The sequence below is a fragment of the Sciurus carolinensis genome, chromosome 11 (assembly GCF_902686445.1).
Source record: "Sciurus carolinensis chromosome 11, mSciCar1.2, whole genome shotgun sequence".
NCBI classification, from domain to species: Eukaryota; Metazoa; Chordata; class Mammalia; order Rodentia; family Sciuridae; genus Sciurus; species Sciurus carolinensis.
The window spans coordinates 18,152,305-18,178,389 of NC_062223.1; the positions used below are offsets into that span (position 1 = coordinate 18,152,305).

The following is a 26,085-nucleotide window of genomic DNA, read 5'->3' on the forward strand; positions in this document are numbered from 1 at the left end:
ATGGCGCCCAGGGTCTTCCTCGCCTTCTCTGCAGCCTTCTCCTCCGCACCTCTCCGTTCGCCCCGCAGCGTTGGCCCTGTGTGTTTCCATTTCTCTTTATTTGCATTTTCAGTTCCTTCCTCTACTGTCTGTCTTCCCTGTGGTTCTCCCACCTTCGATTTTGGCAAGCTCCTGTTCAAAGACTACCACCTGGGGACCCAAGAATGTGTTTTACTGATCAATGTTTTTTTATTTTATTTTATTTTTTTAAAATGAGTTAATTTCCAAATCTGGAAAAATTCCCACAAAAATCTAGAATTAGAAATTATCTTGAAAAAATCCCCAGGCACCGTAATGCTGGCTCCACATGCAACCAGAGGCTGGTTCTGGTTTTTTTTTTTTTTTTTTTTTTTTTGAGACTGGTTTTGCTGTGATGCCCAGGCTGGCCTGGAACTCCTGGGCTCAAGGGATCCTTCTGCCGTGGCCTCCTGCTGGCGGGGACTATAGATGCCCAGTCTTAACCACTCCTTATTGCAAACCGGCTCTTTTACCCATATCCACTCTGGCTCTGCTCCTTGACTTGGGGGCCTCTGTCTGAAGATAGCTGTGGAAAGTTTTCTGACCAACTTTCCCTCCAGACAGTGGATTTAAGCTTCGTAAGTCCTTTGTCTTGGATGCAATCAAGACTCATCTCCTGATTGTGATCCATCTTACTCCTGCCCCCAATTTTTTTCTCCAGTGCTGGGGGTCAAACCCAGGGCCTTGCATGAGAGGCATAGGCTCTGCCACTGAGCTATGTCCCCAGGCCTCCTGCCCAACTTTGGGTGGCTTCCCCCACTCTTGGGGGTGGTGGCAACCAGAGGGATATGTACTTTTAAATCTGCATTGCACACCCTTCCTTTCTTCCTGCCCAGAGCTCCCAGAACAGTGACCAGATGCGGGAAAGGGAGTTTCTGTGGGACTCTGATCATGACATATACTCAGTAGGGGCCATTTAGCTCAACTTCCTGATCCTACATGGTCTCAGAGGAACTGTCTGGTCTGCTCAGGGCAGTAAGAACCTGAAGACTGAAAAGTGTCCAGTGTTCCCTATTCTTCTACATAGGGCTCTTTTCCTGTCCACTCCCTAATTCTGGACCCTACATCCACTCACTCACTCACTCATTCACTCAACAACTGGTCAGTGAGGGCTGACAACATGTTCTGTGTATGCTTGGAGAAGAAGAAAAGCAGACAAAAGCCATGACCAAATTTGTTCTGTGACCCTCAGCAAGAACTTTACTTGGTTGAGCCTCAGTTTCCCTATAGATTTAGTCCCTTTACTGGAGATCATTTTGTCCTGGATTTCTTTCATGCCGGGACTCTGTCCTTAACCTTCTAAAACTTACTATACCATCTGCCAACTTAAAACTCCCCCTCAGAGAGAGGGCTGAAGCCAGGAGTTAGAGGAAGATGAAGGAGAGGGAGGGGAGGGGAGAGAGAGTCCTACTGTGAAGTGTGGCCGGGTGGGGGCAGGAGCGCAGGAGCTAAGTGGAGGGACAGACCCACCCGGCCAGGCCAGGAGGGCCTGCCAGATGCTGGGACTGTCCCGTGAAATCTCACACCCTCCTGGCCCCCTGCCCACCCTGGCTCCAGGTCAGACTGGATTTCGGTCTGCATAATTTGTCCCATGTAGAGGGGAGGAGAGCAGGAGGGTGAGAAGGGGGTGCCCTCGTGGGGACCAGGGCAAACTGGGGGGATGGAGTCTGGGGCGAAGGTGGGTGTCGGCTAGAGGGAGGAGGCGGGGCCAGGAGGAACTGCAGCCTGCAGAGCCCAGATAACAGTCAGCCCAGCACAGCAGGGGTCAATTCCGTCTACTTGCCCAGTGACACAGGAGGGGAACAAAAAGTGGGCTGTAACTTAAAGATCTTAAGACTCACGAGTGAGGGGTTGGTCTGGAGGAAGCTCCTCCTGGGAGGAGGGAGTGACACTGAGGAGGAGACAGTGGCTCAGGAGGGTGCACGGAAGTGTCTTAGCTGAGGCTAGAGAGGGTGCAGGGGAGACATCCTCCAGGGTCCAGCATCCAGAGCAGCTCCTCCTGAGGGCTGGGAAGGGCGCTGAGCATTTCTGCCCCTCTGGCCCTCTGAGGCTCAAGCCAGAAGCTCGGGGCATTTGCTGCAGCTGACAGAGCCACGGAGCTGGTACCTGAGGGAGCCCCTGCCCACCTTCTCCCCGCTCCCCAGCATGGAGGAAGGCGGAGATTTCGACAACTACTATGGGGCGGACAACCAGTCCGAGTGTGAGTACACGGACTGGAAGTCCTCGGGGGCTCTCATCCCTGCCATCTACATGCTGGTCTTCCTCCTGGGCACCACGGGCAACGGCCTGGTGCTCTGGACGGTGTTTCGGAGCAGCCGGGAGAAGAGGCGTTCAGCTGACATCTTCATCGCCAGTCTGGCCGTGGCCGACCTGACCTTCGTGGTGACCTTGCCACTGTGGGCCACCTACACCTACCGGGACTATGACTGGCCCTTTGGGACCTTCTCCTGCAAGCTCAGCAGCTACCTCATCTTCGTCAACATGTACGCCAGCGTCTTCTGCCTCACTGGCCTCAGCTTCGACCGCTACCTGGCCATCGTGAGGCCGGTGGCCAATGCCCGGCTCAGGCTGCGCGTCAGCGGGGCGGTGGCCACGGCCGTCCTGTGGGTGCTGGCCGCCCTCCTGGCTGTGCCCGTCATGGTGTTCCGCTCCACAGGGGACTTGGACAATAACACCAAGGTGCAGTGCTACATGGACTATTCCCTGGTGGCCACCCCGGGCTCAGAGTGGCCCTGGGAGGTGGGCCTGGGGGTGTCGTCCACCGCCGTGGGCTTCGTGGTGCCCTTCACCATCATGCTGACCTGTTACTTCTTCATCGCCCAGACCATTGCCGGCCACTTCCGCAAGGAGCGCATCGAGGGCCTGCGGAAGCGGCGCCGGCTGCTCAGCATCATCGTGGTGCTGGTGGTGACCTTTGCCCTCTGCTGGATGCCCTACCACCTGGTGAAGACGCTCTACATGCTGGGCAGCCTGCTGCACTGGCCCTGCGACTTCGACCTCTTCCTCATGAACGTCTTCCCCTACTGCACCTGCATCAGCTACGTCAACAGCTGCCTCAATCCCTTCCTCTACGCCTTCTTCGACCCCCGCTTCCGCCAGGCCTGCACCTCCATGCTCTGCTGGGGCCAGAGCACGTGCGGGGCCAGCTCCCACAGCAGCAGCGGGGAGAAGTCTGCCAGCTACTCTTCGGGGCACAGCCAGGGGCCCGGCCCCATCGTGGGGAAGGGCGGAGAGCAGACACACGAGAAGTCCGTCCCCTACAGCCAGGAGACTCTTGTGGTGGACTAGGGCTGGGACCCCAGGGAAGCCTGTCTCCTGGGACCTGCCCAACCTCTGCCCTCGCTCTCTGAGAACCAGGTAGCGCGCCTGCACCTTCTCCTGGCACCTGCCCCCTGCCCCGGCTCCTTCTCACCCTCCTCTCACTTCTTTATTCTTTCTTAGACCTTTGTGATCTAGCAGACAGAGGCTGAGCTCTGCAGACAGACTTGTGCTCAGCTACTTACGTCTGTAAGACTGGCCTGGTCCAAGTCTCTCAGCCTTTCTGAGCCTCACTTTCCCTCTGTATAAATGGAGGAAGATCATCTGGACCCTCCCACATCGATGCGTGAGAACTGATCAAACTGTGTTTCCTTCCACCCTTTTCTTGGATCTTGGGTCCTCTTTTCTCTCTCCTTCCTGCGAGTTTCCCTCTAACCCTGCGAGTTTTGCTGTTAATCCTCACCTTCTGGCTCCAGCCTCTCTCCTCCTGTGGCTCCCCATCTCGGGCCTTCCCTCATCCTCCTTTACTTCGGTCCTGCAGGGCTCCCAAGGGTTAAGGATCCTGAAGCTTGCAGAGACTGACCCTGCTCCTGCCCTTATCCTGCTTTCTGAAAGCCAGCTCGGGAGTGGACGGGCGTAGGGATGAGCTGTGTGTCAGCAAAGGATTAACGCTCCTGTTGCCAGGGCCAGGAGCTCCAGGACGTTCCCTAAAACTGGATCAGTTCACTGTCATTTCAGGCACCAGGGCCACTGTGATCCTTGTAGAGAGCTTCCCTTCTTGCAGAGTCTCTACCATACTGAACATGGATCTCTTAAGATCCTTTCCTTCTTCCTCTATCATTGGTGAGAATTGGAAAGCAATGGGCTGATGAACCTGCGGATTCCTTGGCTGACCACAGGAACAGGGAGTTGGGAAGGGAGGACAGAGAGAGAGGGGCTGGAGGGCTGCCTGTGCTGGTCTGTGTACTGCTTGGCTCCCCACTCCCCGAATCCCATCCCTCCAGCCTCCCAGGGAACTGTGAACCTCCGGTCTTTCTCCGGCCTCCTCCTCCCACTCCATCACCTCTCAGAACTTTGTCCTGGGCACTGGTGCCAAAAAGTCACTTGGTTGGGGTGAGGATGCTTGCTTTTTGTCTGCATGAATCTATATATAAATATAAACACACGTATATCCATATGGATGACCATAACACAATGAATGTCATGGAGGCATGGACTTGGATGAATCCCTGCCCCCTCAATCCCCACGGCTCCTCGGCTTGTCACACTGTACCCTTAAAGGAAGAAGGGACATATGGAGGCAATATAGAATAAAAATGAGTCCACTCCCCACTGGATTTGGGGGCTCCAACGGCTGGTCCGTGCTTTAAGATGTCTTTGTTTGACCTGGTTGTCTACAGGGACATCCTTCCCAGGAGTGTCTGGTGCCCAAGGCTTGGGCAGGAAGTCCTGCTGAGCTGGGTCCCCTTTCCTGCTCTAATTCCATGGTGGGAAGAAGAGGCTGGTCAGCGGTTCCCTTGGCTCCTCTCCACACCTCCCACCCTGCTTTGAGTTTATTTCTCTCATTTATCTTCCTTTTCCCAGTGTCAGTGGTCTCCTTCCCAAGGAGGGGGTCAGAGGCACAGGGTGGGCTTTTTCTTCCCTCCCCACCAGGACTGAATCTCCTGGCTTGAGATACTGGGTGGGGAAGCTGGGGACAGTGAGTGGAGCAGCCATGCAGGGGCGGGTGGCCTGGTGTCCATACTGCCTGAGGAACCTCAAGGACAAAATGAATAGTGGGGGCTTTTCGAGCTGGAAAGGGGGTGTGCATATTCTGGGTTTTGTTCTTGAAGGACTCTGGAAATGAAGGAGAAGACGTGGACAGAGACGGGAAGAGCCCAGCTTGATGTAAATGGACATGTTGACCATCCCTGGGATGGAGACTGACCTGGGAACAGAGGGGGAACAGGGGGGAAATGACTTCTCTCAGCTTAGTCCCCCCATCTCAGGCCAGCATGTCCCACAGTGGCCAAGGGCCACCCTCAAAGCATCCAGTTGAGACTGGAGGAGGCTCTAGAAGGCCAGAGGGTGCCTTTGAGACTCTCCTGAGTGAACTTCAGAGACCACTCATGCATGGTCTGGGACAGCTGGCAGAGAGGCTGCCTCCCTCCCCATTCACCTTCTGCAGAATGTCTGTGCTCCTTTCTGACCCTGTTAGTCACTGTGTTCATCAAATAAAACTGTTTTGTGTAACTGTTGTGTCCGAAGCCTCTTCTCACCAAGGTGTCTTGGGATGAGGGAAAGAAGCCAGTTGGTGGATGTTTCAGCAGGAGGTGGGGTGAGTGGGGGTGGGAAGCAGAGGGAGCCGAAGGCAGGGAGTGTGACGTGGGAAACTGGAGAGGAAGGGGGGTGTGAGCAGATGGTGATCAGGCACCAGAGAGGGAAGGGACCAGGCGAGGAACAGGAGATAAAGGAACAGGGGAGCGGCGGGGCTCTGTGCTCTGAAAGCCACAGAGCACATGGACACACATTTGGGACCCAGAGCACAGGTCTGGGGAAAAGTAACAGCATCTCTTCCCACGGAGGTGGACCTAGTATTCGTTTATTCTTCCACGTCTTCATTCATTTACTGTCGCCTACTGACATTCATTCATTCATTCATCCATTAATTTATCAGCTCCTAGAGACTCAGTCATTCACTCATTCCTTATCACTTCAGCATCCACCCACTTTAGACCGGAAGTTTGAATCCCTGTTTGCCAATCAGGGTCCCTCCAGGTGCTTTGGAAAGCACACATTCCTAGGTGTTACCCAGGCCTGTGGATGTTACCATCACTAAAAGCTCTTCAGGAGATTTCAGGAGATTTCTGGGATTTCCCCAGAAATGTATCGGGGTGCAGGTGTAGGCAGGCCTGCACCCCCATACCTTCTTCCCAGATTAAAGTGGGTACAAACAACCAAAGAGTCAGAAAACTGGGCTCTGGGTGGTCAAGTACTGGGGGGAAGAAGAGGCTAAAATGGTCCTGGGGGGTGGGAAATGTTCCGAGGTGTTCACCGTCGTCAGCAGAGACTTCCTGGTACAAGTCATGTTTTCATGTGACACAGAAGCAATCACCACGGTGGAACTGAGAGCAACCTTGAGCTCACAGGCATGGAGTTTTACCTCTGGGCTAACCATCTTCCAGGCAATATTTCATTTAACCCTTGAAGCCATCCTCTGAGAGGGGCAGTTTGGTCTAATTTTGTTGAATAAGAAAGCTGAGGCTCAGAGTCTCTTGACCAAGGTCACATTATTAGTAAATGGAAGAGCCAGACCAGGGTCACAGGAATCTGTCCAACTCCAAAGCCCATGCTCCTGACCACGGTATGGGTGTTTCTTCCAATGTACAAATGAGGCAGTACCTGGGGCTGGGAGGGAAGTGAGATCTCATTCGTAAGGCGCCTGGGACACGTGAAGACAGGGACACTGAACAGGGACAGGAGAGGCGGGTGGAGAAGCACGAGGGGAGGGGAGTCTAGGGTGAGGCAAGTGTGTGTGTGAGAGAGAGAGAGGAGACAGAGACACAGTAAGGAGAAGGCAGGAAGGAGAGAGACACAGAGAGATGGAGAGAGATAGGGAATGAAGAGAGGGACAGAGAGGGACCGAGAGAGTGAGGAGCTAGGTGGGCAGAAGACACTAGGAGGCAGGGGGCACTGAGGTCAGGGGATGAGAATCCGTTTTCCCTCTGCTGAAACACACCCCCAGGAAAACCCTTCAGGAATTTACAGCTGTAACAAGGAACTGAGTTTTTTTTTTTTTTTTTTTTTTTTTTAAAACAGATGCTGGGAAAAAAAAAAGTCCCTCAAAACAAACAAACAAACACAACTCTCCTGGGGAATTTGAGGTAAGTTATCCCAAACGCTATAAAATTACAGGCACTGAACGGTTAAAGTGTTCACGCCTTTCTTCCTTCTAAGTCCTCAGTATCGTTTACATGCTGAGCACGGGGCTTAGGCAGGATGGGGGGCCGGCCCGCAGGCTCTCAGGCTGCTGCTGGAGACGGATGGGCCAGTGTGTGGCTGACTGGAGGCCATCATGTGAGGGAGCGGGGTACGCAGTGCCCTCATGGAGACAAAGGAGGGTGTCCGGGCGGGCGCCAGGGGAGATGGCAGAAGGGCCAGGAGCCTGGCCTCTGCAGCATGCAGGGTGACAGCGAGCGGGGAGTGTTCTGGTCCAGGAGGTGCCCAGGCAGCAGGGAAGAACAGCCCCTCCAAGGAAGCGGGAAGGGTGCTCATCCTTGTTTTACCCATTCCCAGCCCAACTCTGGCAGCCAGAGAAAACCTTGCCTGGACCTCACGGTCTGGATGCCAAGAAGATTGGGGCTGGGACTAAAATCAGAATCTCTAGGCAGTTTGAGTAGGGGGCATGGAGCTTTTAAAATTTTTAACTTGGTGATTCCCAGTTTCTTCCTTTCCTTGGTGTGAACTGTCTTTCTCTGCTACCTACCAGGGGTTCCTAATAGGGCCTGGGATTTCAGGACCTTCTCACTCTGAGTTTGTTAAAGAAAGAAGCTAAGAGGGGATCCTTTGGAAAGATGGTCCCCCATGCTGCAGAAGCCAGGGTGACACCCAGCACAACAGGATGTAGCACACCTAGCCCTCAGTTGCTACCACTCTGTCTGAGCTCCAGGAAGCTAGCAGATTTCCGGGCCTGATCAGAGGGGATTTTAGGATGAATCGTAGAAATTTTCATGTACAGTTTGATTACTGAAGTATCAAAGCAATGTTCATTTATATCTATTGGTTTAGTCCATTTTCTGTTACTGTAACAAAATACTTGAGACTGGTTAATTTATAAGTAAAAGAACTTCATCCAGTTCACAGTTCCAGAGACCTAGGAACACAGTGCTGCATCTGCTCAACTTCTAGTGAAGGCCTCATGTTGTATCAATTCAGGGAAGGGAAGTGGAAGGACAATTGGCCACATGCAGAAAGGGCTAAGTGTGTGGGGTGGCCTTGCTGATTCTCACAGTCAGCAATCGAGTCTTCAAAGACCTAACTCACCCCCGTGAGACCTAGTTGAGTCTGAAGAGTTCTGAGTCTCTTGAGATAGGCATTGTTAATGTACTCATGAAAGCAGTGCCCCCAGGGCCTAATCTTCTCTCAAAGGCCCAACCTCCTGAGGTTGTCACGTGGACTAATGCAGCCTCATCATGAGTTTTGGTGGCGCCCAGCCACATCCAACCCGTAGCACAGCATATCCATTCAACACTCCTTCATTGAGTGCCTGCCCCATGCCTGGGACCATCTTCAGAGGTAGGGATACTCCTGTGAACCACCTCTGCTTCACGGAGCGGCTTGAAGAGCCTCCTCATTCTACTTTTTCATTGACTAGATGGGTAAACTGAGGCCCAGGGAGAGGAGAAGGGTAATGGCAAACACAGGGTCAGATAGTGGGAAGGTGCAGAGGTGGGACTTGAACTCGGGGCTTCTCACTGTTGGGCCAGAACGTGTTCAGAGGCTGCAGGCTTAGAAAGGAGAGAGGTTCTTTCCTTATTGAGAATCTGCCAGCAAGAGGTCAGAGCCAGATCAAAGATGAGCCACTAGCGGAAGATGGGGAGGGGACAGAGGTGCTTGAAGATCATTCCAATGTTTGCTAAATTTTCGGAAGAGTTTTAGAGTCATAGAAAACTGGCTGATACAGTACAGAGCATCTCCCCTATTTCACACTTAATTTCTTTTATAATGAACAGCGTACATTAGTAGGACACACTCCTCACAATCCGTGAACTGCATCGATACATTGTTATTAACTAACATCCATCCTTTGTTCAGAATTCCTTACTTTTTAACCTCATGTTCCCTTTCTGTTCCAGAATCCCATCCGGGACCCACACCACATTTAGTCATCCTGTCTCCTGCGGCTTCTCGTGGCTCTGGCCACGAGACTCAGACCCTATGTTTGATGACCTGGACAGTTCCAGTGAACACCGGTCAGGTATATTGCTCCATGTACTTTTTTCTTTCCATTTACTGGGCATATGCTCTGTGGTGAGGAGAGAGCAATAAATAATGTACAAGTGATTCCTGCTTTTTTGGAACAATCGATCATAAAGTGCAGTAGAATCATTAGAGGGAAAGTACAGGATGCGGCGGAGGCAGACACCCATCTTCCGTCTGCGCCACAGAGGGCTCACGAGACGGCTAATGCACTGGCTGAGAGCTCAGGTCCACTTTAGGTTCCATCAGGGTTTAAATGCCTGACCTTCTCTCACCTCCAAAGCCACCTGCTAGGACCTGTTTTCTTGCCTGCATAACTGGAAACCTGGGGGCATGAGATAAAGGAATATTCATTGGGCATCTCCACATTATTCTGTACTTTATTATTTGGTTGTGTGGCACCTCTTTTTCCTACTTGAGACTCTCTTTTCTTTGGTATTGGGGATTTATCCCAGGGGTGCTTTACCACTGAACCATATCCCCAGCCTGTGTTCATTTTTTATTTTGAGACAGGATCTTGCTAAGTTGCGGAGGCTGGTCTCGAACTTGTGATCCTCCTGCCTCAGCCTTCCAAGTCGCTGGGATTACAGACATGCGCCACTGCACCTGGCTTAAGGCTGTTTCTTACATGGACCTGCTGGACCATTTGACCAGCACTCTGCAATTCCCCAACCCTACCTTCCTGGACACTGGGAACAGTCTCCCGGAGAGCCCAGATTCTGAGCTTCATGGTTTTGTCCATGTCCTCTGCTCTATGGGCGGCTCCTCTTGAGTGGGGGCTATGTTTATGCATCTTTGTATTCCTAGTGTCTGAAATTCTACAGGCACTTGGAGGATGCTTGTTTAAATCAATGAACAACTGGATAAAGAAGGTACAGGAGTGAACTCCTGGTGAGAAAAACTAGTTTTTGTTTACAGCAAACAAATGCATTTCTTTTAGAAGAATCCAGAAAGATGAAGTAATGACAGAGGCCAGTAGAGATACATTGGGATTGACAAGTACTCAGCTCCCTAACCACTGGCCCAATTAAACTAGACAGCCTCATCCACTTTGGAGCAGCCCCTTGGGAAACACAGAGTCAGAACAACCAGCTGGGCCATGTTACAAGGGCATTTCTGACAGTCTCCTGAGTAGAATTCCTCAGATCATGGCTTTGCAGGGACCAGTTCAGTATTTATGCTGGAAATGATGTCTTCCCGCCTCTCTAGCTGGATGAGGGTGTTTAGGCTGATTGGTTTCCTGGGGATGGTACTGATGCCAAAGGGAACTGGTGCTGAGTCAGTTTCTGGGAACCCGTGTTTGGACGTTTGCTGTTCAGGGAGGAAGGACTCTCATAATGGTGGGATGACCAATTGAACAGAAAATGAAATCTTGGACTTCCCCCTCTATGAAAAATACTCAAGGAAAACATCTTTTCCCGTCCCTGAAAATATTGGGCCAGGTTTAAGGGCATCCAAGAAGATTTGGCAGTCTTTCTTCTGGAATTGGAATACATCCGTAAGTTCAAGAGGTCTTCCTGGAGAAGCAGCTTCTGATAAAGAGGGAGACTGATGTTTTGCTGTAGATGGGCTGGGTCTGGTCTCATTGGCAGAGAGGACTTCAGTAGCTGGGACGACAGTGACCCAGAGTCTGGGGATTGTCATCCCAAGGTCCCAGGATTGAAGGGCAGGGATTAACATCCTGGACACACCAATATGGTGGCTAGTTGGTTTCCGATATGAGACCTGGAAGACCTCAAGTATCCTAGGGATCCAGCTGGCTGCAAGCACTGTATTGGGGGTGCTGTCAGACTGACAGAGCCACTGGAATGGGTGATTATGTGCTGCGCTAATAATAAGTTATTTTTTGTGTTTGAGAAAAACCCCACAACAATTACCAAAGGAATCAATTAAGGATAGATGTCGCAGGCTGGAGGAGGAAGGGATTTCCACTCTGATTGTGTAAGGAGCTCAGGCAGCACAATATGCTGGCACGGAAAACGCAGCATAATTGAGCTGGAAAGGAGTGTCCCTACCCTCCTACTTCATTAATGAAGACTGTGAGGCCCTGGGAGGGTAAGCAGCTTTATGAATGGCATTGCTAAGTAGTGACTGAGTTGGTTGGCTTGGTGCTCACGATTTCCAGGCCTGCCTGCTTGCTTTCTGTTACAGTTTAGATAAGAGGTGTTCCCCAAAAGCTCATGTGGGAGACAATGCAAGAAAGTTTAGAGATGAAATGTTTGGGTTATAAAAGGTTAAACCTAATCGTGTATTAATTCCCTGATAGGGATTCACTTGGTGGTAACCGTAGGCAGGTAGAGTGTGGCTGGTGGAGGTGGGTTCCTAGGGTCATGCCTTTGAGGTTTATATTTTGTCCTGGTGATGAGAGTTCCTTCTCTCTGCTTTTGGTGGCCATGTCCTGACCTGCTTTTTTTTTTTTAACCTTCTGCCATGATGTTCTGTCTCTCCTGGAGGCCTGAGGAATGGAGTCAGCTATCCATGGACAGACCTCTGAAACCTTGAGTCCCCAAATAAACCTTTCTTCCTCTAATTGTTCTTGTTTGGTCTTCTGATCACAGCAGCGAAAATGCTGACTAAAACATTTTCCACACTACCGCCTCTTTTCTGAAGGCTGGATGGCTTTGGAAAGGTTCTTCCTCAGAGCAAAGAGGCGATCAACATGGCATTGGCATGTGTGCTATTTGTGTTAGTGACAACTTGTCTTCTTAAAAACCTTGGTCCTGTGTCTCTCCTGTCCACTCTGCTAAGAGTACGGTTAGGGAGTTCTAACTTGGATCCTTATTTGTCTTGTATTTGGCTGTGTCCTCTTGACCATTACTCCCCCAGCTTTGTGTATGGAAGAATCACTGAGGGATTTAATAAAACAGAGCCCGATTCAATAGGTCTGGGGAGTATCTTGAGTGTCTTGAGTCTAAAGTTCCTCTATCAATGGTAGAGGATGTTGGCCCATGGACCACCACTCAGAGAAGCAAAGATCTGGGGCACAACACTCATAAATGGGCTGTTTTCTCATTTGTCAAATAGAGTAATAAGAGTACTTACCCATAAGTACCCAGGATTGTTTTGAAAGTTACATGAAGTCATGTTTGCAAGGACAACTGAACTCTGGCATGTTAGAGGTAATCAATAGGTATTAATTTTTTTTAATATTAGGGATCAAATCCGAGGCCTTGCAGATGTTAGGCAAGTGCTCTGTTACTGAGCTACCTCCCCAGGCCAGTTCTGTTAAAAGGAAAACCAAATTGATGAGCTCCTTTTCACTACAGAGGGCTTGCAGAATCTCTGTATTTAAAAAGAGGGCACAGGGAGAAGGGAGCGCTCAACTTGGGGAGTGTGGAGATAGTTCTTGTATTTAAAATATTTTTTATCTTGGCGGTAACAACAAAATAAAACTAGAAAAATTTGACAGAAGTTTGCATATAAAATTAATCTGGTCAGAAGTTTGTTGGGAAAGAGAGATCAAAAATAGCATGCTGCATAAATAGTTTCAAAATTTAGAATTCACAATCTCCGTGGTCTTTCAAGTCTGTGTGAGTCTCAGCTTTTCTCTCCAGGGGTAGAGAAAAGGCAGCCTAACAGAATTCCACACTGGTGGTCCAGAGAGGCAAATTCTTTTCTTGGGACTGCCTCCAACTAAATATGTCCCTTGGAAAGCCATCCTCCTGCCTGAACCTGTTTCCCCATCTGTAACATGAACAGATGAAACAAGATCAGACAGCTACCTGCCCTTTCTCTTAATAAAGAGAAAAGGTCTGTTCTGGCTCACAGTGTTGGAGGTTCCAGTTCATGATCTATGGGCCTCATTTCTTTGGGCCTATGACGATGCAGCACAACGAGGTGGGAATACATGGCACATAAAGCCTCTGACATCACAGGTCAGGGGGCGAGGGGAAATGAGGATGGGTCCCTTCAAGGGCACATCGCCAATGGCCTAAGGACCTTCCACAAGGCCCAACCTCCGGAGGGTTCCACCACTCTCAATAGAGCCACCTTGGACACCAAGTCTTTGAACACATGGGCCTTGGGGAGCATTAAGATCCAAACCAGAGCAGATGGCCTTTCTGGTTCGATCTGAGCCCGGGACCTCAGCATCCCTGTCAGTTTTGCACTCTGGACAAATGCAAATGCGGTTTTGAAGGATGAACCCTAAGATGGACGATCCCTAAGACTGCGGTTCTAAGAGTTGCTAGTGGCAGAATCTCAGGCATCAGGGTCAAAGACGGCTCTGGAAGGACAACTAGGATTTTGGCAAGTTGAATGTGGTACTAGGGTGGCTGGCGGCATCTAGACTGAGGAGATAGTGTAAGCAAAAGCAAGAGAGGAAGAAGGATGTGAGAAATTTGGGGAGCAGGTCTAGCTAGCTTGTGCCCAGGGTGTATATACAAGGGAGTGTGAGATAAAGGAGGGGACAGAGACAGGACAAATCATGGTGACTCTCTCGCTAGTCAACACATTTTTATTTGATATTCCCTTTATGCCAGTCTCTCAGCTTGGTGACGGGATTATAGTGGAGGACGAGATGGTCCCTGTGCTCCTTAGCATTTTTACAGGGAGAGATAGATCACACACAGGCAGAGATACAACATGTTTAATGGCCGGTCATAGGAAATGGAAAGGAAATAGCATTTGAGTTAGAATATAATATTGAGGACATTTTCAGACAAGGTGCTCAGGGAAGACCATCTGGGAAGGTGACCTTGCAGTGGACAGTTGAAGGATGAGATTTGGCTTGCCAAGCAAGGAACTGGCTGACAGAGTTCCAGACCCAGGAGCCAGCAAATGCAGAAACAGATGCAGAAAAGATCTCAGTAGGTTATGAGAAATGTTGTTAGGTTAGTTGGAAGACTGACGGACAGGAAGCCAGGAAGAGGGTGGCGTGTGACACAGGAGATAGATAGGGGACAGATTGCATACAAGTTGGACGACCACAGGAAGAAGGTTGACTTTATTCTAAATGCAATGAGAAGTCATCAGAAAAATGACATGATCCAATTTGCATTTAAAATTATCCCTTGGGTTGCTGCAAAGAGAAGGAATTAATGGAGAGTAGGAGGTAAAACGGAGACTAGCTGGGGGTCTAGTTCATCAGCCATATGTGAGGAGATGGTGGGTCATATAAGGATGGTGATCACAGGGACAGAAAAGAGGCAGATTCAAGCCATGTTTTTGATGAAGAAGAAATAAAACTTCAGATGACCTGGACATGGGTGCGAGGGAACAGTATTATCTCTGACTTGAGAAACTTGGAAGACGGTCAAACCAATTAGTGAGATAGGGAAGGCTGCAGGAAGAATAGTTTTTGGTATGTGTGTGTGTGTGTGTGTGTGTGTGTGTGTGTGTGTGAGAGAGAGAGAGAGAGAGAGAGAGAGAGAGAAAGAGAGAGAGAGAGAGAGAGAGAGAGAGAGAGCTCTGTTTTTACATATCACCCCTGAGAAGTTAATCAGATGTCAAAGAAAAGATGTCAAGAGGGAAGACGGTGTGGCTTCCAAAGAACAGTCTAACTGGGAATAAAAATATAAGCATCAAATGAACAGGGCCTGATCAGAACAGGGCCTGATCTGTAGTTGATATTTACTATATATTTGTTCACAGATGGATTGGGAAGTTCAAAACCAGGGATTAGTCATGAAATACTTTCTGAGAATGTGGAGAAAAAAGGAGAACCTTCTACATTGCTGGCGGAAATGTACATTGGCACACCCATGATGGCACGCAACATGGAGTTTCCTCAAAAATAGAAAATGGATCTGCCAGATGACAAAAAAAAAATTCTAAGCATCATATTTGGGCCTGTGAAGAGTTGTCCCAAGAGATCAACTAAGAGGGAACCAGAAAACCACACCCTGGATTAATTCTATGGTAGTGACGTGGGCCAGGTGGTTACCATAGATTTGTGTTGGTAGAAGACAGTCCGTGGGGAGTTGGAGAGTGGGTAGGAGGATGGGAGAATGCTCGTGGAAACAACCCTTTTCAAAAGTTTTGCTGGGAGGGTAAACAGAAAAATGGAAATATCTAGAGAAGGTTTGCGGGGTGAAGAAGAAGTCTTTAGAGAACTGGAGATGAAGGTCATGTTTGTGTGCTCGTAGAGACCGAGGAAAGACTGAGTCTGAATGAGGGAGAGAGCCAAGGCAGACCTCAAGCAGGAGGATGCTTTGATGGATAAGTGATGACCGGAGAGAAAAACCTTCAAGGACAGAGGGGATACCCCTGCCAGAGCACGTTGAAGATAGCACGTTGGTAGACCTCGGTGGGCAGAGGAGATGAGGGAGTTGGGCTTCTAATCCTGACTTTATAATTTCTAAGTGGATTAAAACTCTGTGGTCAGCAATGGAGCATGAGGTAGGGAATGGGACATAGAAAGTTCTGGAAAAAAAAAGACCCTATTATCTCGGGTTAACAAGACCGAATTTCCTAGGGAAGTATCCAGTGCTGATTTTGCAGGTGAGATTCGTGTCCGTGGATTTAAAGCACTTAGCCAGGTTGTGTGACTTTCTCTGGTGGCAGGTGTCTGCAGAGGAGGTGCTCATCAAACATTTGAAGTCTGACAGGGCGGTTGTGGCGGAAGGCCCGACCCAAAGGTGTTAGGGTGGTTTCTGAGAATGGTGATAAAGAAGGTCAAGTTAGGTACAGAAGGAGCAAGGACAGGAAGGGACTGCTGGATGGTGGACCTGTGGTGGCATCCCTGGGTCAGGGGCCAAGGCAAGGACAAGAAATGTGGAAGGAGGGGTAGAGGAGCAAGTGATCGGGAAGGATAGGCAGTGGCCAAGAGAATGTGGAAATGGAGACTTCCGGTCACTTCCCAGTCTACGGTGTGACCTGAGTTGGTGGCTGCACTGGAGTGTAGTTGATTGAGGTGGAGGAGGTCAAGGAGACGGACCACATGGCTGGGCGAGTTGCACATGGCGATGTTGAGGTTTAGAGAATTATTGTAGGAAGAAGTCAGCGACCACGACTGTAACCAGCAGCTAATGCACACAGGGAAGGAGGAGGAAGGACTGAGAGTAGGTAGAATGCCCCAGGGTCAGGGTTGGCAAAGGGGTGAAGCAGCTGCAGTGGGGGCCAGGCCAGGGTTGTATGGTGCCTTCCTCTGGTAGAAGAATCTTCTTCCCCAGATGCACAATTTGGGGTTTCCGGTTGGATTTTACCCACTCCTCAGGGAGCCTCCTTGGCCAGACACACCCTCCCTACCGCCCCTGTGCAGCATGCCAGGTGCCTTGGTTGAACGGCAAGGGCACTGAAGGAACCAGTGTTTTGCAGGAGAAATAGCCTGAAAGAGGCAACAGGGAGCGAATCAATCCTCTAATCTTCCCAATGGGGAAACTGAGGCCCAGAGAAGGGAAATTACTTGAATACGTGGGAGGTTGGTGGCAGGATTGGAACTAAATCTCGCTTTCCTGACTCAGTGCTTTCTGCTACGCCCCATAATGGAAGGGATGTTTTAGCAAACTTTCCAAAATTGCAAATTCAAAAATATGTTGTCCCTCAAAGTCACTCTTGTGGGAGGTGACAGACTTCTTTCTAGTGATGCAGCCATTGTTCCAGCCATTTCTGGAAACTCCTTCAGAGAAACGATCTTCGGAGCCAGCTTCTGAGTCACTAAGACAGCCCACTGCACTGTCAAGACTTATTTAATACTCAGGGTGGGAACCATCCTTTTCTTTCTCTAACGCTGGGTTCCATAGCTCAAGACACAACCAAGGAACGAGGACTCTGTGGCATCTCTTCCTTTTATTTCAGCATGTGTGTTTTTCCTGCTCAGTGGTTCCAGGCCCTGGAGGTCCCCGCCTAGGTGGGAATCAGATATTGCTGTGAGGCACGTTCAGTCTAATCAGATTTTGCTTTGCTAGCCTGGCAGGCAGGGGATTTGCCTCCTTCAGTCATTTTAGATGCAGACAACTGAATCTATTCTAGCTACTTATGCAGAAAATGAATCTGAGAAAGGGCAGCAGCTCACAGAATTTCTGGAGAATGGAGCATCAGGAAAGAGCCATCCTTGAATGATATCTGGCTCTAGTAGGGACTGCTCTGCACCATGAAGTTCTGCCTGGGGCTAGACCCTCAGAACTTCTGCTGCTGCTATCTCTGAGACCTTACTATTCTCTGCTCTTCTCCTTCAGCCAGAAAACAGACTCCCTGTGTTCCCAGATCCTCAGTTTATTCTCTTTCACAGGAATGCTCGTGAGTGCGTGAATAGTGGAGCCCGGGTCTCATGCTCACACTAGCCCCACAGGAGACCAGGAAAATGAATTCCAGCCTGTAACGTGGGAATAGCCGCTGCATTTTGGCAAGATCTCCAAACTTAGGGAGTCTGTTCATGAGAAAGGGTGAGTGCCACAGACGTGACTAAGTTTGGTGACACAGCTTTGGCTTCCTTAGGCCCCTGTGTCTAGAATTTGGGGAAGTTGCCTTAGGAGCACGGCTGGGACCGAGCTGCGGTCCTTTCTGGTTCAATGGCATATCTACGGAAAGCATAATTGCCTGCTCAGAATTCATGGAAGAGTTGACTTCCATATTAAAAATTTAGAGTTACATTTAAAGTGGACGCAGTTAAAGGAGAAACAGGAAGCCATTTCTTCAAGCCCCTGAAAATGGGTGACTGTAAGGTCAAAGCCTTCCACCAGTGAAGGCCCATGGAGGAAGCTGGAAATACTATTCCTCAATGATGCAGAATGCCTTCCTTCTGGTTGCTGTGCTAAAAAGAAGAATGACCCAGCAGCTGTGAGCATGTTGAGGAGGATTCATTGAGCTCTCACAGGGTGTCAGGGACTGCCCTCCAGCCTGAACCAAGGGGGCTGGGCGTTTCCCAGATGGTTAAACTATGGACTCTGTTTATAGGACCCTCGGTCTAGCGTGGGAGACAGACAGGTCATTAAGATTTGGTTCATGCACACTAACATCTATTATTGTTTGTGTTCTTGATAATAGCCATTCTAATTGGAGTAAGATGAAATTTTAGAGTTGTTTTAATTTGCATTTCTCTAATTACTAGAGATGTTGAACCCTTTTTCATATATTTATTAATCTCCTGTGTATCTTCTTCTGTAAAGTGTCTGTCCAGTTCCTTGGCCCATTTCTTGATTGGGTTCTTAGTGGTTTGAAGGAGTAAGTAGCATAGAGTGCAAGGGTCACTAGTACCTGGCATACAGCAGGCGCTTGGCCGGTCTTGTGCTTCAAGTACTCCACGCTCCTCCATCCTCCACCCTCCATTCAATATGAAGTATGATGAGACCACAGAAAACCTGGTGGTTAGTTTTGCTTGGTGTTTTCAGGACAGGCTCCTAATGCTGATGCAAGATTCTTCAGGTGGTAGAAACAAGATGATCGCAGTCATGAGGTGCTGTGCTTGGAGGTGTGTATGAGACTGAGGAGAACGGCAGAAGGTGAGGCTGGAGGAGGAGTCTGGAGGAGGAGGCTGGAGAAGGAGGTTGGAGGAGGAATTGAGGGCTCTGTGAATCATGCTGATGGACTAAACTTTGTGTTACCTCTTAAGCATGGGTGGTCAATGAAGGACTGAAAAGTGGATGGTTATTCCGGAAAGGTCAGAGCATCTGCTCTTTGACTGGTGAAAATACCTGTCTCTGATTTGGAGCTGTCCTGGACTCTGGAGTACCCAACATTTGAGAGATAGGAGTGGAAGGGGTGGACTCTTTTTCGCCCCCATTCAGTCTGGAGAATCATATGGTTGGATGTTGTAAAGAGTGTCTTAACACTGTTGCTATTCCAAATAAAGACTACAATAATTTCATTGGTTGAAAATCTACAAATCTTATTTATTTTTTTTTGGTACCAGAGATTGAACTCAGGGCTGCTTAACCACTGAGTCACATCCCCAGACCTTTTTATATTAAATTTTGAGACAGGGTCTAACTAAGTTACTTAGGACCTTGCTAAGTTGCCGAAGTTGGTTTTGAACTTTTGATCCTTCTGCCTCAGTCTCCTGGGAAAATCTGCCACTTTTAATGTACCATTAGGTATTTCCTAAATAATTGCAAATCCTTTGAAGAAGTCTGTAAAGAGAGACATTATAATTTTCATTTTGCCAAAGAGGAAATAGAAACTCAGAAAATGTTAGGCAATTTGCTCGGGGTTACATAGGGTCATGCAGCCAGTATGTGGTCATGCTGGCATTCCAGGTCAGGTTTGCCTGACTGTAAAATCTGTTCTGGCTCCACCATGCCACACTCCTGAGTCTCATTAGATTATTTCTGCCTAACATAAAACCGGTGACATGAAAACTCGACATGCCTCCATATACCTTTGTACATCTCTCTCTAGATCCATACCTGTACCATATCCATCCATTCGTTATCTCACTGTAGCTTTACCTGTCTATCCATCCGTGGGATGGCAGGAATGGACCTGGTATCTCAAAATCTCTTACCTTACTTTCTCTAGATCTATGGGAAGTTATTCTCCTTTCTGAGTGGGAAGCTGAAGTGTGGTTTACTTTCATCATACAAAGTATCCTAGAGTGAGGGAGTCCTGCCTGCCACCTCAATCATGCCTAGATCCACAATGAGTCCCAGGAGGAGGAAGCTGTGGGAGCCGCCTTACGGGGTGCAGTAGAGATTCCTGGAGCTCCGGCCTCCGCCTGCAGAGCCCTTCAATCACCCAGCAGGGCCGGAAGCTCCTCTCTGGTTTGTTCTGTTGCATTGCGGTGTGGTGAGATGCATGCAGCTTTGGGCTTGTAGAGACCTCAGCTGAAATGTCAGTCCATCCTTATTCTATAATAAGTTACAGAATGCTTCTGGGTCTCCACTGTAGGGGTGGTAATTGTACCTATTTACTAGCTGTTGTGAGAATAAAATGAGATGTCTCTCAAATTCTGGGCACTCAAATAATTATCAGGTGTCTGCTCTAAAAAATTTCTTTGCTGGACGAGAAATGCATTAAGCCATATTATTATTTAAAATATTTATTGGTGCATTATAATTACACATATCAGTGGGATTCATTGTTACATATTTATACATGCACACAACATAATTTAGCCATTTTCATCCTTTAGTACCTCCATTTTATTAAGCCATATTAGACAGTCATTTTGAATAATCACCCTGAGCCTTCTTACCTTTGAAAAGATAGATGGAGTTAGATTTTAGGGGTACTTGGCCATGACAGGGATTGAAGAAGGGAAAGAACAAAAAAGACCTTATCAAAAGGAAACAATTAGGAATGTAAAGAGAGAAACCACAGAATGGAGAAAAATCTTTGCCAGCTACTCTCCTGACAAGATTAATATCTAGGCTATAGACAAAACTTGACACCAAAAAATCAAATAAATGGACAAATGAATTAAACAGACACTCTCAAAAGAAGAAATACAAATGGCTAACAAATGTATAAAAAATAGTTCAACATCAGTAGCAATTAGGGAAATGCAAATCAAAACTACACTGAGATTTTATCTCAGACCAGTCAGAATGAAAGTCATCAAGAATCCAAATAATAATACACGCTGGAGAGGATGTGGAGAAAGGGAACACTTTTACACTGGTGAGACTGTAATTAGTACAACCACTATGGAAATTGATATAGTTTCCTTAAAAGACTAGGCATGGAACTGCCGTTTGACCCAGCTGTATCACTTCTTGGTATTTACCCTGAAGAATTAAAGCCATCTTAACTACAGTGACACATGCATCCCCATGTTTATAGTAGCACAATTCACAACAGCCAAATTGTGGAGCCAGCCTAGGTGTCCATCAATGGAAGAATGGACAAAGAAAATGTGGTAGATATACACAATGGAGTCTTATTCAGCCATAAAGAAAAATGAAATTATGTCATTTGCAGAAAAATTGATGGAACTAGAGACCATTAATGTGAGCCCACATCAGAAGTAAGCCACAATTAGAAGGTCAAGGGTACTATGTTTTCTCTCCTATGCGGAAGATAGGAAAAAGGAAAAGAAAGGGGTGTGTTTGTGTGTGTGTGGGAAATCTCATGGAAATCCAAGGGAGAATCAATAGAGGAAATGTACCAAGGGATGGGAGATGGGGAGGGATATTGGCCAAATTATATTGTTACACTGTGTTCCTGTATGGATGTGTAACAAGAAATCCCATCATTACATACAACTGTAATGCACCAATAAAAAATGTGGAGAGAGAAAAGAAAAGGGGGTTGGCCTATCAAAGGTAAAGTTCAGTGATCCAGGCCCAGGGCTGCCCAGGAGAGCCACAGTAGACTGGCCACGGTGAGTGAGCCTCTTTGATACTGACTGTGTCCGTAAAAGGTTAGAAGAAATCTTCGTGGAGCCACAAATACATTCTGGACTCTGAACACAACCTTGCCTTAAAGGGGAAAAGGCTTTCAAGTGGAAAGGTGACTTTATTTGGGTTTCCCTGTGGTGGGCGGCAGCTCACACAAGATTCCTGGCAGGAAGCTGTTCTGGTGGCTCCTGGCCAGGCCGGTGAGACCTCTGACCTTCTCTCTGGCTCTCAGGAACTTCTGCTTCCCTGGGAGGAGGAAGGTGGTAGGGAGGAGGGGAAGATCCAGGGAGAAGCAACTGGAGAGTTTCAGAAGAAAATGAGCATTTAGGGAACAAAGATGTGTGAAGTGGCAGGACCCCAAGGGGACCATGAGCCTCTGCGAGCTCCTTGGTGGTTTCCACTGCTGCCATTGTCTCTCTTGCTTGCATGTGACCCTGAGTTCTTGTCTATGTCTTGAAGTCACGAGTAATGAGAATCTCTGGGTTTCATTTCCCCATTTTTCTTTTTTTTTTTTGTTGTGCTGGGGATTGAACCCAGGGCCTTGTGCTTGCAATGCAAGCACTCTATGGACTGAGCTATCTCCCCAGCCCCCCATTTTTCTTTATGTTACAAAGATCCAGAAGGGGTGAGTTTCCCAGGGTCACTCTTCTCACCATCCCCCACTGGCCCAATAGTGCTATTTTGTGATTGATCAGCTCCACTTTACAGATGAGAAAACTGAGTCTCGGAGGGATGAAAAAAATTTCCAAACATTAAACCACAGCCAGGAAAGTATGGTTGGGGGTTTGAACGTGGGTGGATGGGACCCAGGGTCTGAGGATTTCTCCGGTAGGATGTTACTGTTGGCGACGGCATTTTCTTCCCTTGTCTACAAGATTGGTATGTAGGGGTCAAATTGCTCAGCACCTTATTTGTACATGACAATGGAAACAAATATATATATATATATTTTTTCATTTTACAGTTCTGCTTGGATGTTGGTACTGAGATTATGCATGAAGCACCCAGAATTGATTGATTAATTTCCCTAAGTGTGGAGTGTTTAGAGAAACTAGGCATTAATATGCACATACAAGCTCCGTCGTCACCTTCAGATTAACGGTGTGGCAACAGAGATCATGGTTCATATGGATTCATTCTATCCTGCACACTAAGCAGACTTATGGGGACTGAATCCTTTGTGGCAGCTTGGTGTTGGTACCCATTATCTCAATCATTACGGCTGTCTTTGGGGGAGGGTATGATATGATTATGTTTATTTTACAGGTAAATTTAGAATTAAACTAACTTTTCCAGAACAATACCATAAGGGAAAGAGTCAGGTCAGGAACCCAGACTAGTTGGATCCCAAGACCAAGCTCCCTTCCAGGTGTTGGATAAATGATTTAAATAGAGGGAGAACCAGATTTACATCTCACTACCCATGCTGGGTGAGACCCGGGCAGGGGAAGTGGAGGGGCCTCTTATTTGTCTTTCCTGAAGGGTAGAGAATGAGTAAACAGTGAGTTCATAAGGACTTTGGGCACATCCAACACAAGGCACTAGATCAAGGAAGGGGCTTGGGCCAAGGAGCTCCTGGTTTTCCCCACAGGGACCCCCTTTGTGCTCAGAAATATCTGATCTGAGCAGACTGTGCTGAGTGAGAATGGATCCCTAAATTACCACATTTACTAAAATATTAGGCAGGAACAATGGATTGCCCAGCAGAATTCCAGACTCCCTGTTCTGGCTCCCGAGAGCCATCTGGGATGCTGTCAACCTTCCCAAGCCAGAGGCTGTGCCCCGATTACCGTGCTGTCTTGGCTTGTTCAGCATCCAAGCAACTTTTTGAAATTACTAGGACTGGGAGGACCCCTCTCCATACTGAGTGTACTCCCGGGTCTCCAAGCTGGGACCCATCCAAGTGGTAAGTGAAGTGTTTCTCTCCAGTTCTCAATCATCTCCTGCCCACTGTCCTTTGTCCTTCGGAGCAGGATTGATGGCTGTTGTTCTGTCCAGTAGAAAAGTGTAGAGGGCGTGGGCCTCCAGTGGCGGCATCTCTCTTTCCAGGTGTTTAAAGAGGCAAGAAGCCTGTAGACCTGGGTCCAGGGGCTTGAGGGACGGGGTGCTGGGGGCTGGGGGTCCTGAGGACTCAGCAGCAGCACGAGGTCACCAGCAGTGTTTACATCCTGGGAATGGGCAGGGGCTGTTTTAGGTGCAGGGCCATGTCACAGGAACTTTGTTTCCTTAGAGGGCTAGCTCAGCTGTTTGGGGAAGGTGGGGCTGGAGAGTGAGTGTGATGGTGAGTGTGAATGTTTGTGTGTACGTGTGTGTATGTATAAGTATTATTTGTGTGTATGTGTTTTGTGTGTGTCTGAGTGTGCCTGTGTATGCACGTGAGCATATGCACTATACATGTGTGCGAATAGGTATATTTGAGTGTGTGTGTGTGTGTGTGTGTGTGTGTGCGTAAGTGTTCGCTTTAGGGCTGCCAGACTGGGTGTGGACTTAACCTAGCAAGTCCCCTTTGAAGTAGAAATCAGAAGACTCACTGCCTCCTTCCCCACAAACCAGTTCCAGGGCATGAAGGGCAGAGCATTTATAGGCTATTTTCTCACTTTCACACCATCTTCTCAGTCCCAAATGGTAGCAGAGTGCTTTTGTGAGACCCCTGACTGCTAGGCCTCTGTGGTTTCCATGGAAACCATAAAGACCACTTGAAGGCAGAGAGAGCAGAGGGGTCCTGGTGGGGGAGAAGCTTCATCTCCAGACAAAGAGGAGGAACAAAGGCTTGAGGGTGGGGGAGCCGGGGTGTCACCAAGGGTGAGATTTATTGGCCCTGTCTGTGACTTTCTGAATTGATTATAGAATAATGGAGCTGGGGCAGAAGACTGAAGGGGGACCCTGATGCTGTGGTTCTGGGCCTGAGCATGATTCAAAGATAAAAGGGCTGGAGGAAGAGGCCTCTCCTTCACAGATTGCTTGCAAGGTAGACCCCAGACTCCCAGGACCACCATTCAAGGCTGTGTCAGAACCAATATCTGATCCCCAGAGTTTCCATTTTACTAGATTTCCTCCCTGACGGTCCGATAGAACAGCATCATCTTTGTTACCAGAAGTTCCTGAGGGGCAGTGACCTTGTCTTATCTATTTTGGCATCTCCAGTGACCCAGTAGTGGAGCTGTGTAAATTGGTCACATGCTCATCCTGACTCTGGGACCCACAGACTCTGTATTGACTGAACCCTAAGCCTGGAAGACCTGATTCTTCCCTCCCCATACAAGTCCTACCCTTTTTCAGCTATTGTCTCTAGACTCTGAAAGTTTCCCAGCCTGCATGCATTACCAAGATCTTCAAAGGATGAATACAGTTCCTCGGCTTGCAAGTGCATCTTAATATCTGGCTTCTCTGAGCACCTGTGTCTGTACTTAATCACAGCCTGTTTGTTTATAAAATGCAGGCTCCTTCCCTCCTGTTGGAAAGGGCATGGAGTTTGGATAAACAATAATACTCATCAGTAATTCAGATCCCATTATGAGTGTTTTGCAAGCAAAGTGTCATTTGAAGTAAAAAAACAATCTGGTGCTGAGGTGTGGCTCTGCAGCTACGACTGTGAACTTGAGCAAGACATTTCCACCCTCTGAACCTTGGTTTTCTCATTTGGAAAATGGGAATAAGAATAACATTAATCTTACAATAATTTAGCTTATAGCAATTAAAAAAATTAGAATTTCATCCATTTTAGCAAACTAAGACTCAAATTATATAATTTGTGTAAAATTAAAGTTCTAACAGATGCTCAGTAAAGGTGACATATGGTCCTAGCTTTATCTAAAATCTAGGTTTTTAGCTATTAAGTTATATTACTGGATCAATGAAAACCAGAAATAAGTAGGTAAATTTGCCATTTTTCTGTCACTGGGTCCTTTCACATTACCTGAAATTCTGCAGGTCTCATGCCAAATTCATTTTATCTCAATGTATCCTTTTTACCACTAAACCTATGCAATATCTTTATATTTAAAAAAAATGGCTACTCTATAGATTGAACCAGAAATAATAATAATAAAAAAGAATAACATTAATCTCCATAGTCTCCATCTCTCCCTCAGGTTGTTTTGAAGAGCAAAAGAGTTAATAGAACACTATCTGGCTTCTCTGAGCACCTTGTCTGCACCTGATCGTAGCCTGGAAACCTGGATCATAGTAATGTGAGTTACTGTCACTGTTAGGAGTGAGGGATCATGTCTTACTGATTTTATGCCTTCACTCTGACCCACCCTAGGCACAAGTTTACTGAAGCAGACACACACAATCATCACCTGAGTCCCGATGAGGAATCTGGCCCACTGGGACTTGGGGATTGTTAGGGAATTGGAGGGATTTTGGGGGTAACAAATCCACAGGGATCAGAGGTTACAACCTAGGGTGCTGCAATTATTAGGAGAAATTTAAGGAAAAGGGTCAAGTTCAGATTGTAAATTGCTAGGAAATGAGGTTAGGGAGGCTCAGACCTGGGGACCTGCTTCCTGCCAACAATTTCCATCATTAATCATCGCCTGGCCTTATTTTCACAACCACCTTGTTCTGTGGGTGTCATTACCCTCACTTTAAGGGT

At 48.0% G+C, this 26,085-nt stretch overlaps 1 protein-coding gene and 1 long non-coding RNA gene across 2 annotated transcripts in view; both read left to right on the top strand.

Annotated features, from left to right (window-relative positions):
* Window positions 1-25,669, top strand: part of LOC124960769 (uncharacterized) — a 63,650-nt gene extending 37,981 nt beyond the window's left edge. The window contains exons 3-5 of the long non-coding RNA XR_007104117.1: window positions 7,114-7,178; window positions 9,150-9,271; window positions 25,580-25,669. This is a non-coding gene — a long non-coding RNA (uncharacterized LOC124960769). The remainder of the gene's footprint in view (window positions 1-7,113; window positions 7,179-9,149; window positions 9,272-25,579) is intronic.
* Window positions 1,814-5,538, top strand: Aplnr (apelin receptor). The gene has a single exon (XM_047519695.1). It carries the CDS (start codon window positions 2,203-2,205, stop codon window positions 3,343-3,345), a length of 1,143 nt encoding a protein of 380 aa, XP_047375651.1. The 5' UTR covers window positions 1,814-2,202; the 3' UTR covers window positions 3,346-5,538.
* Window positions 25,670-26,085: the final 416 nt, after the last annotated feature.